Below are 11,615 nucleotides of genomic sequence, written 5' to 3' on the forward strand. Positions count from 1 at the left end.
TTCCAGTGAGATAAGAGATGTACAGCAGTGGCTTGATTGATGATAACACTTCTGGTAACATTTTGAGAGTTTGAATTAATTTCAAGTTATAAGGCAGAACTTTTATGTCCAACAGTTCAAAATAGAATGACAAAAATTTTCACTTATTTTCCTTCTCAATTTTCCCAATGGCACACCTTTATTTGTTGAAAAAAGTATCAAGTGTGTAAATATTAATTAGGAAATAAATTAACAAATGATTAAATACCAGGAAAATTGGTCGAAGATTGTCCTTAACTGGATTACAATGCCTAGATAGCCTTCGAAGTAATCAGGAAAAATTTAAAATTCTTCGTAAATCAACTCATTTCATTCATTCTACAAACTATACTTGTACAGCTGTAAACTATATTAATAATGCTTGAAGTGGTAAGCTGGAGGCACCGCGATTATTAATCTGTTGTACCACACCCTTTAGTCCTACAGTTTATAGTGGAATCCGAAACATTTTCAAGCTCTTCACAATGCAAAAACATTAGTATTTCATAAGACCTTCTGAACCTTGCGATGTTCCAAGCTACAATTCCTGTGCGCAAGATTCCGCAATGAAAATCATCCAGATACTAGTTTATCAATAGACATGTTATTAGACGGACTGACTTTCTGGAATATAAAAGAGTTCATGGACGTCCAAAGACAGCTTCCTGTCGATAGAGATTGTATTGCGCTTGGTATCAAAAATTGGCAAGTGGATAGCAGCGATAGAGCCAGCTTCAAGCGATTCCTGTGGGAGGTCATGGTTCACAACTGATCTGTCCGACCAGAGAAGTAATTAAGTAAGCACTAGCTTATCTTTGTATATTTTGCAGTGGAGACACATTATGTGCCAAAGACCTCAAAACCGATCCCAACGCGTGAACGGAGCTTCATAACTAAAATGGTGAAATGGAAAAAGAGTTTCGAATTTGACGTGACCTAGAATTGAACCAGGACCTTTGGCATGTAAGGCAGACGCACTACCATTTAGGTCACTGATGTCATTTCACCGTCGCCGTAACCGAGCTCTGAAACTAGGACTGTGAAATGCTGCAAACTAAATCATCCTTAAAAATTCACGTTCAATTTAATATTACAAAAACTGTATTTATATTAATGAGTGAGGTTGATCCATTAAGATTTCAATTATTACATTTAAAGTCATTAATTAAATGAAAAAAAGTAGAGTAGAATATCACAACATCATCATAAAGACAATTGAAAATGGAGTTTAATGCTACCTAAATGATATATAAGTAACAAATTGAGTTAGGGTGGAAGTAAAGTAAAGTAAATAAATTAATTTAATGATACGAAGAAGTAATTCCATTTTTAGAGATCTCATTTGTCTTTCCTATATTATATGATTTATAGACTGCGTAATTATTATATCACTGTTACGCATCGCGGGTGCTTTATAATCAACATTATTCACCTGGAAATCACAATTTAATTGAAAAACATTATTTCGTTGAATGTTGTAATTTATATATATTTTTTGTTGTACAGACGTACCCTCAATAAAGCATCATTGTGTACAGCATGTTCAAAAATTCATCAAAAATGTTTTTTTTTTTTTATTTTTTTTTTCGTTCTGCAAAATAAAATAACCGCAAAAAATACTTAAAATTTAACAGAGCGCACATGGTTAAAAATTATGAAAAGCAATTTAAAGGGAAATTAATTGCACTGTGTACATACTGAAAAAAAACATACATTTTATGCCATTGACATGGTGAGGAGAGACAGAGAGCGAGAATATAGAGAAACATGATACTATGATCTAGCTTTTAAGTATCATCATTTTCCAAAGATGTTTATAGCATCAAGTTTCAATTTTCTCGTTCCATCTTTTTTCTTCAAACTTTGTTGCTTCTTCTGTTTTTCAATTTCACTTCCGACTTTATTTCAAATATAGCATAAATTTCCTATCGACATCAACTTTCTTATATGTGGAAATGGAAGATTGAAGAAGGTAAATTTTTAAAAATACCGAGGAGTATGGAAGCTGTGTAGGATGCCTAGTTACCGATATCAGTTGCTTACTTCTTAATTCCTTGGCGAAGGCGCACGAGGATCAATTGCCGCATTCAGAGTTCGTCGAAAATTGGATCTGTCTTTAAATTCAAGATACCGAAGTCAATTAATCTACCCAAAATCGGACACTGATATGGTAGCGAATTTGAATCGAATCGATTGTAGTAAGACTCTCTAATGAAAATATCAAAGGACCTAACTAGGAAATTACTAAATGGATTCGTAAAGCTAGTCAGTAACGTAAATAGCTCTAACCAAGTTTTAACGAATTTCCGTCCGCTCGGAAAACCATTCCAGGATATTGACAATTTGTTGATAGAAAGTAGACACGGCAAGAGCGATCAAAATCTAGTTTTTTGGAATCATATGCATTCAAATAGACCACAAATGCGCCCTACGTCTTTTTGACTCCTTTCATTTAACTTGGTGACATAACAGGGTGTACTCAGAGTGGATCTTGGGTATCAAACCTGAGTTGGCAGGACTTTGGACTCCAAAAGTCCAAAGAGTCCGGACTGGATTCGGACTCCACTTTTTTTTGGAGGTGCCTCCACTGAAGTCCGGAATCAGACCCCTCAATTTTTGGAAATAATTCTTCATTTTGCTAGGGTTTTTATAAACAAACCCAAAACATCTCAAAATTTTGCTAGCTACGCTTCAGCACAGCAAAGTTTAAGCTTAGATCTACAATGAATTACACAGATCAATATCACAATTCTGCCAAAGTTCAGACACTTCAAAGATTGCCAATTTCCGTACCAAGTGCAATCCTATCAAAGAAATTACAGCAAGTAAAGCTCAATATTTCCCTGCGATACAGCATTAAATTCATCCAATACTCTGTTTCTCGGTACTTTTCACTTACTATTTTATTTATGGTCACAAGAGGTAATTTTTTAAAAATAAAAAAATATACACCACAAATATAGATCTATGTACATCCACATCCTATTTCATCATTTTGAACTGTAAAATAAGAATTATTCGACTTTTATTTCATCCCCCCGAAATTCGCACCTGTTCGATCAACAGTATTCGAAAAGAGCACTTTTCTGTTTCTTCATCCCAATAAAAAAAATTCCCAATTCACTGTTCCGGGAGTGGAGTGTACAGCAAAAGTAGCAAGCAAAGCAAGGCAAGCATTGGCAGTAAAAAGACGAAGAGGTGTTTGAGAAGTTCTTTTTTTTTCTGTAGTTTTTTCACGTTTTCCATTAAATTATTATTTATCTTTATGTGCCCGTTTTCTTCTCTCCTTTTTTTTTGTTGCCTGTACGACGATAAACTGCTGGTATGAATACTACACACATGTATATGTATGTACATATGATATGTTATCGAAAATTTATTTAATAAATAAAATGTATTTTATCGTTATTCGAATGCACACAAAAAAAAAAAATACCGTAAGTTCATAAGTATGAGATCGAAGTGATATACGAAATCCATTATCCAAAATGAATATTTTGCAAATGTATGTGGGATGGAGCAATGGCATGTAAGTCGATATATTGTAAATATATAAATATATGCTTTTGTGTGCTTGCATGCATGCATATCACAACTTTTTCTATTAATAATTTACAAAATCATTTTGTTTTTGACTCGAGAAAATAGTTTTTGAAATTATACAATTTAGCAAATTGTGGTGAGACGTTTAGTCCTTCGAAGCTACGCTTAAATTTTGTCAATGGACTTACTTCATATGATTTCTTAAGGATTGAACAAATTTCTTCATGTCTTTTGAAATATAAAATTAAGGATGGCTTGAATTGCTTACATTCAGTAATTTGAAGACATTTTGTATGAAAATGATGAAGTTTGTCGCATTTTTCAATTAATTCAAGTCTTGGTGAATGGATGTGATTCTGGAAAAGGTTGGAAGTTGTAGATTTTAGTGTCTTTAAAATGTTATTTTATGAATAATTGAATTTTGAAGCTGTTAGCTTGAGCTGTTGCTTAGACAATAGGACATTTCGTCTTGTACAACCATAATTCAAAAGGTCTGGACCTGGGTCTTGACCAAATAACCAAACAGAACATCATGTTCACTTGGTTTCAGCTATTTTGCCATTTCAACGGTTAGACGCGAAGCAGCGAGTGACTTTGGCGACTCTGGTGACAAAGTTTGTCACTTTTGTCATTTTTTAGACCTATTTCTGTACATTGTCACCTAAGTTGCCAACTCCTTGACGGAAAGTAACCCTGATGGTACCGTGACGACTGTTTTTGACCCATTTTTATGCTAAAAAATGCGGATTGCCGCATGATGCCGCACAGAAGATTAATCAGTTGCCCTAAAAACGAGTCAAGATTCATGCCAATTCTTAATTCATTGGTTGATAACCTTCTTTGAGTCACGGCACACCTCATGCCCAAAAAAAGCTGCACGGAACACCTAAGGCTCCTCTCGGTACATCTTAGAATTCTCCCAGCACACCTGAGATTCTTCACGACACAACTGAGATCTACACAACACACCAGAGTTCCACAGCACAAAGATTGCCCATCACTGCTCTTACTAATCCTATAACTCATACAAGAACTTACCACATTCCTTTTAGTCTTCCTTTTTGTCATTAAAAACTTCTGAATTGAATTATCATCATCATCATAAATGACATTTCCTGCTGACTCCTTTTGATTCCGCCCAGTCAATTGTTCATAAAATTCTTGTAATTCTGGTGTAAGCGGAATACATGATTTCATTTGTACTTGATCATTGACAAGTTCGTTAATGTACGATGAGAGCTCCGACATCATATTGTTAATTTTAATTGAACTCATTCGGGTTGAGTCTTTAAGTATTGTATAGTTTGGCTCATTCAAATGGGGCTTTACATAACGCCTTAACATGTCATTTGAGTTGACAAGCTTATTGACAGCCTGAATGAAAGATTTTTAATTAAAATATCAATAATGATTTTTAATGGAACCACAAAATGTGTCTACCTTAACAATCTCATTGGGCAACTCGCCGGAAATTAAATCCGAAATTTTCTGCCTTCCTTTGATTGAGTACAAATGTTCATGTTGTGAACGAGATGGTAAGTCTCCGATACTGTAATCATGAAAAAGTATGTGTACATTAATATATGCATGCATAGGCATTTACAAATTAATATCTGTCATATAATGTTGACTGGATGCATTCATAAATTTGTTTTCAGATTAATTCTCAATTCTCAATTTTTACTTCCTCGACTCAACTTACTCTCGTTTTTTAATGATTTTTGCATTATTTGATGATGATGTTGGCATTTTTCCTATTGTCTCGTTATTATTATTGACTGACTCGTTGTAGTCAGATTTGTCATTTGAAATTTTTTCATTAACATTGTTCATATCCTGCTTTGTGGTTACTGCTGATGTGTTTACATGTTGTTGATTGTCATTTTTTACTAAACTATTATCTGTGAATGTTGGAGGGAAGTTTTAACCATGAAATGAGAGATAGATAAAAATCTGAAAATGCATAATTTTGTGGCAAAATTGCAAATCGAATTAAAAATCATTTGGAAAATGTTTTGGATGAGGTTCATAAATTGATTGGGAAATGGATTGAAATTTTGGATTGAATTTTTGGGAATGGAAGTTGTATTTTTGACAGTTTTATTGAGGGTTTGTGTTTTAAATTGTGAAGTTGAGGGTGTGTCTAGAGATATTTTGAATATTATGAGCACCAGTCATCCTAATAAACCAAGGATCAGACACTCGAGTGTACAGTTCTATACTTACTGTCCTTTCCTGTACTTTTCATATAAGCACAGTAAGTACTGTACTTTCATACAAGTACAGTAAACATTGTAAGTTCAGTACTGTACTTTTGGAGTGTCTGACCATTGTAATAAACTAAATATCTATGATGTCTGAACAGAAAATGATCTGGAGTATCAAAAATCATTAGGCAACCCTGTCAGTCCTACTTGTATCACTCTTTTGTGGAGTACTTGGTTTCGATTCTCACTAGAGATCGGTTTCTCAATCTTTACAGCAGTGGTGGGCAAGCTTCATTGTGTTACATCTCACCTTGGTGGTAAGCTACAACCAAACACGACATAAACCTCAAACAGCAATCGGTTCATGTCTTTTCCAAAAATACAGACAGCGAACTAGTGTGCCGCGAGGCACAGGTTGCCAAACACTGCTTTTGAGTGTTGCAGATATCACAAAGAATCCCCACATTACAATATCCAATGAAAAGCGCCAATAATTAGCACTAATATCACTCTATTTCCCACAAATCCAATCTCTACAGTCATCAAACTACCAGTAACAAAATATCTAATCCTTTTTTGATGCACAAACTCTTTATATCCCTCGACAAAGAAATATTAATACTCACTATAATTCATTTCATCATTGTCATAATCAATAGAGTTGTCCAATCCATCAAAATCTTTTTCGCTTCTGTAATTTATTTGATTAATTACGTCACGTCGCTTAACACGATGATGTGGCTCATTAAATCTCATCTGATGTTGAAAGTTTGACATGTCTTTGAGTTCATCGTATAAATTATTTTGTTTTGTATCCAATTGATCGTCATAATGTATCTGCTTTTGACCCGATGAACGTTTCACATCATTTTCTAATGATGTATCGTGATTTGAGTGAAAATTTGAATTTGATGTATATTCATTGATCATCATTTGCCGGTGTTGCTCACGCTTATGTTGTAAGTTTTGTTCTCGTTTATCAACATCATCCAATTGATTATCATTTAGTAAATTCTCATCCAGGTATGTTGATGATGTGTGAGATGAGGTCGAGTCTGGTAACATCGACGACGATGATGATGATGAGTCGGTCAGGTGTTTTTGATGTCTCATTTCTATCTCATGAATTTCATTCTCTTTTGCTGCAATTGATGCTCTCACATTGAGTAGTCCGTTAATGGCACTATTGTCATTAGAATTTTTGGCATGAATATTGGTACGATGGTCACTAACATCGTATGCCAGATGTTGCTTTTGCTGTTCTATCTCACCTTCCATATTTTTATCATTAATTCTACCATTGTCATTGTTATGGGGTTTTGGTGCTTGCAATTTTTCACCGACGTCATCATCAACACGATTATACCTCATCGTAGATTGAATTCTATGTTTCTGTACAAGATCTACATTACCAAGTAGTTCTGAGATTTTGTTAACACTACGATGACCAACATCGTTTAATGGCATTCCAATGCTACATGATTTATTGTTTACACGACATTCAAAGTTTCTATACCAATCATCTCCATTTTCAGCAACAATATCACGTTTTATTCTCGCGGGATTGTTATCGTTTAGATAGAAATGAAATTCATCTTGCAGCCATTCAAACACTTCTGTTTGTGCATTTTTCAATTGTTGAAAAAATTCTGATGAGTCATTAGCCTTTTTTTTTCATTATTATTATCATGGAAAAAAGGATGTAATAAAAAGAGATAAGTTATTTTCTTAAATTAATAATAATCATAAATTGAAGAGTTTAATGGGATGTCGTCTTCATTATGTATGGAAGCATTATAGTCATTTGCCATTTAATAATGCACGAAAATGCATTGCAATAATTTTTAAAATACAAGATTGTAGTCAAGGTTGTAATCTGCATTTATTTTGTCTTGGTGTCTTTACGACTAAGGAATTTCTTTGGTAAATGTCTCAAGACTCCGACCAAAGGACACATGCACAAAAATGCTCAAAGATGCTCCTTGTAAAGTCAGCCCTTAATCAGTTAAAAGCAGAAATTTAAGTTATTAAGGATTTGGATTGTATTTGAAGTTTGGAAGCAGTTGACAGGGATAGAACCAACTGTAAGCACAATCTTAGATGGTCATGAATCTCAATTAGTCTTTAAGGTACCCAAAGTAAGTCTGCAAGTCCTAGAAATCAACCATTCGATTAAATAAGCAGTTCACTTAGTTTTCGGGGTGAATTCTAATTGAAATAGCACAAAATTCGGTTAATCGATCTAAAATCCAGCATCAAACCTCCGTCACACATGACATGATGCCGTAGGTAAACCGAATACTACATCAAGTCAGAGCTATGTCAGTCTAGAGTCAGATTTTTGATTGATTAACCGACTTTTGTGCTATTCTAATTAGAATTCACTCCGAAAACTTATTGAACTGCTAATTTAATCGAATTCGGTTCGTTTCTAGGACTTACTGCTTAACTTAAAAATCAATTAGGATTCAAGACCACCTTATATTGTACCTAAATTTGGATCTATAACTTTAAAATGATTTTTAGATTCTGCAAATGCTTAGCATCTTGAGTAACGTCAGTCATCTTTAAAATTTACAGATATAGCTCTTCATACCAATAAAAATCTTCAACTCCAGTAAGCTACACAGCTATCAACGCTCAATTATAAAATATTTAAGCATCCACACCATCACTAACCCTAATTATCAACTACAAAAACGCTTTTTGATCATCTAACCACATAATTTGCATTTCAAACAATTTCTTTTTTCCATTCAACCTCTTCTACTTCCACTATTGCTTCCTTATGATGATATGCCTTGTGCAAATGTGCAACATTTTTCTACTCTAAGTGAATGTAGCTGTTACCGTATTTTACCACAAATTACTTTCCATTCGCCAATTGTGTCACAAAATATTTAAATGACTTTAAAATGCTCCTTTTCCTTAAATTAAGATTGTTCATTGGACCAATTAAGGGACACATAATTGAGTGCAAGAATTTAAAGTAATAAAAACAGGAACTGAATATAATTATACTTTAGAGTTTGTAAATAAAAAAATTATATTTGTGTGTCTGTTCTTAAAAAGAATATAAAACCGGATGAATTGAATATCCAGCATGAGTTCATCTACAGTTAAGGAAAATAGAGAAGAAGAGATTATTATGCAATAAAAAAGAATGGAAAAAAAGGCATCGCATAAAATAAAAAGAAAATTTCCATAATATGAAGAAGACAAAGTCGAGTGAAAAGAAAAAATCCATTTCTTGTGCTTATGATTATTAAGTATCATTGACATATTGTTTATGCGAATTATAATAACTGCTCCTTTTTATTTAAGACTGTGCACCTGATGCATCGTAATCGTTTAAAAATGAGCATTTCGTTCGCGTGTACCAAGGAAAATTGTCTTTTTAGCGACATTATATATGTTCTTCCTTTTTTTGTAGCAATGTGAGCTTAAGAAAAGAAAAATTTAATGGAACATTTTCATGCAAAGGAACTAATGAATTGGATATAAAGGAAGAGGAATTATTTATTGCGTTTAATATGGAAAAAAGTCGCTGAATTTTAAATTTATTTTAATGGGAAGTTTAAAGAAGTCTGTAAAGAACTCTGTTTAATTGAGGTGTTTAATTAAAGATATGAGGTTGGTAAGTAACATCAATTTGATAAATTGGTAAGAAAATTTGGAAAATTCAAAAATGTTTCAAAATGTCATTAATACCTGAGTTGAATAGGGTTCGAATTAGTCGATCTTACGTCTAGTTATAAACTTTACATTTGAGGATAAGTTTCACAAATGTCAAGTTTATTGTTAGACATTAGGTCTACTAATTGCAGTCTGTTCTACTCCGGAACTGTCGAATTCAGTTAGACCGTAAACGGATTAACAAAAATTGGGAAGTTTTGAGCAGTACAGGTAATTAGATTAATCGAAGCCTGTTTCACTCGAGTATAGTCGGAATCAATTAAAGCAGTGAGCAACTTGTGTAAAAAAACTGGCCGAAAATTGCCTTTAACTTCAAGGCAATTGCCAGATTTAAAAATTTGAAGATTTTAAAAAAATTATAACAATTTTCGGCCTGTTTTCCGCTTTTAATTCTTTTAAAATTGGTTCCAATTTGCTATGCTGGTCAAATCATAGTTAAATGAGAAGTAAAGCTGTCTTGAATAACCATTCATAATCACTCACCAGACCAGCGTGACTCTAGGATGTTACCAGATTTAAATCGAAACTGTTTCAAGACTAAGCCACGCAGGTATATGCTGCATTGAGCAAAATACTAAGACTTGACCAACAACCGTGTGCATTTAAGATGCACAGGACTGCAGTTTTAGAAGAAACCTATAACATTCACAAAGAGTGTTATGATCCATATCATAATCCCAAATCCAGATAAACTCTGAGCTCTGTATAGCTTCTAAATAGCTTCCGCAAAGCTCTTTATATTGCCCGGGATGCAGCAACATTCCAAATATATCCAAGCTCCTTTAAAATAATGACTATTCATATGAAAAACACAAAACCCAACTACATTTCATAATATCACTCGAATAGAACTTACTAAAAGTTGCAGCTTTATTGTTATCAGTTGCACAAATAATTTATTCAGTTTCAGCATTTCACCATAATTGGATTACTTAATATTAATTAAATTTCAAATTCCATTTTCATACACAACAAAAAATCTTTATTTCCCAACTCCCTTAATTTTTATTTCACGTAAATTTATATATATTTTTTATATGCTGGAATAAGCCACAAATTAGGTGACATACATATTATCTAATCACATTAGATGACCATAATAATATTTTCGTCAGCCGTGGCAATAGATGATCATGAGAATTATTTATTAATGATGTCTCACCGGTGTCGTAGAATTAGTAACTATATATAGAAAAACAAACATACAAAAAAAATAACATCCACATAAACATGTGTGCATAAAATGAAGAAATGTCATTTTTATTGCCTCAGATAAACGTGGCAAAATACGAATGAGAAGAAAAAAAAAACAACATTGAATTGTGAATAGTTTTCCAAATGAGAGAGCTCGCAAAAACAGGCAGCATGGATTTTTCGTTCGTATTTCCATAAGGAGCACAAGTGAAATAAAAAATTGTAAAAAAAGAATTAAAAAAGAATTCGTTCTTATCGAGACATATGAGCGCATTTTTGTCTTAGAAATCTGTAGTTGGTTGATAAATAAATGTAAATTAATTCGCAAATCCCGTTAAAGTCCAAGTCACTTCCCCGATCTACAAATCAATTCGGAAATTTGCAAGTCTCTTTCCCTACTTAAACATGAGATCCAATAAGATTCATTAAGATCCAAGTTACTTCCTCCGATCAATAAAATAAGATCCACTAGAGTTCGAGTCGATTCTCTGTCCAAAAAACAAGATCCAGTAAGAATCAATCGTTTTCCTGAGCTAAAAACAAGTACAACAGCTACAGAACAATACATTAAGATCTAAGTCATTTCCCGGATCAAAAATCCAGATTCATTAAGTTCTAAGAAAATTCCACGACTTATAAAACAAGATTCAAGTCTCTTACCCAACATACGATACAAGATCCAGTAGGATTCAAGTCACTACACTTATGAATTTCATCATTTTACGGATTTTCATGATTCAAAACTTTTAACGGTATCGATAAATTCAAACTTTGTTCGAGAAACACTGTAAAAACATTGAAAAACACTGTAAAACACTGAAAAATCGTGTATTTAAAAATTTATACTGTATTTAATAACTGTTAAACTCTTGAAATGTTGGAGATGTTTCCAAAAACTTAAGTGGATAATCCGAATTCGAGGATATCAGGCAGGATTGTATTTATGCATTGATTTGA

General features: G+C 33.2%; 1 protein-coding gene across 1 annotated transcript; it reads right to left on the reverse strand.

Annotated features, from left to right (window-relative positions):
• Window positions 1-3,638: 3,638 nt before the first annotated feature.
• LOC139098532 (histone H2B.v2-like) lies at window positions 3,639-8,047 on the reverse strand. The gene is made up of 6 exons (XM_070650763.1): window positions 8,030-8,047; window positions 6,395-7,433; window positions 5,264-5,462; window positions 5,002-5,110; window positions 4,600-4,935; window positions 3,639-3,917 (listed from the first exon to the last, which is right to left on the reverse strand). The coding sequence occupies exons 1-6, from the start codon at window positions 8,045-8,047 to the stop codon at window positions 3,639-3,641; spliced, it is 1,980 nt and encodes a 659-aa protein (XP_070506864.1).
• Between the last annotated feature and the right edge of the window lie 3,568 nt (window positions 8,048-11,615).

This window comes from Chironomus tepperi, unplaced genomic scaffold (genome assembly GCF_022539635.2).
Source record: "Chironomus tepperi strain 1889 unplaced genomic scaffold, CSIRO-AGI_Ctep_v1 contig_445, whole genome shotgun sequence".
Lineage (NCBI taxonomy): Eukaryota > Metazoa > Arthropoda > Insecta > Diptera > Chironomidae > Chironomus > Chironomus tepperi.

What these genes read in the sequence shown, in the direction of transcription:
- LOC139098532 (XM_070650763.1), bottom strand. An exon ending in AAAATCATTAAAAAACGAGA is followed by an intron (nt 5,111 to 5,263) that starts GTAAGTTGAGTC and finishes TCATGATTACAG; the next exon opens with TATCGGAGACTTACCATCTC. An exon ending in TGCCCAATGAGATTGTTAAG is followed by an intron (nt 4,936 to 5,001) that starts GTAGACACATTT and finishes TCTTTCATTCAG; the next exon opens with GCTGTCAATAAGCTTGTCAA.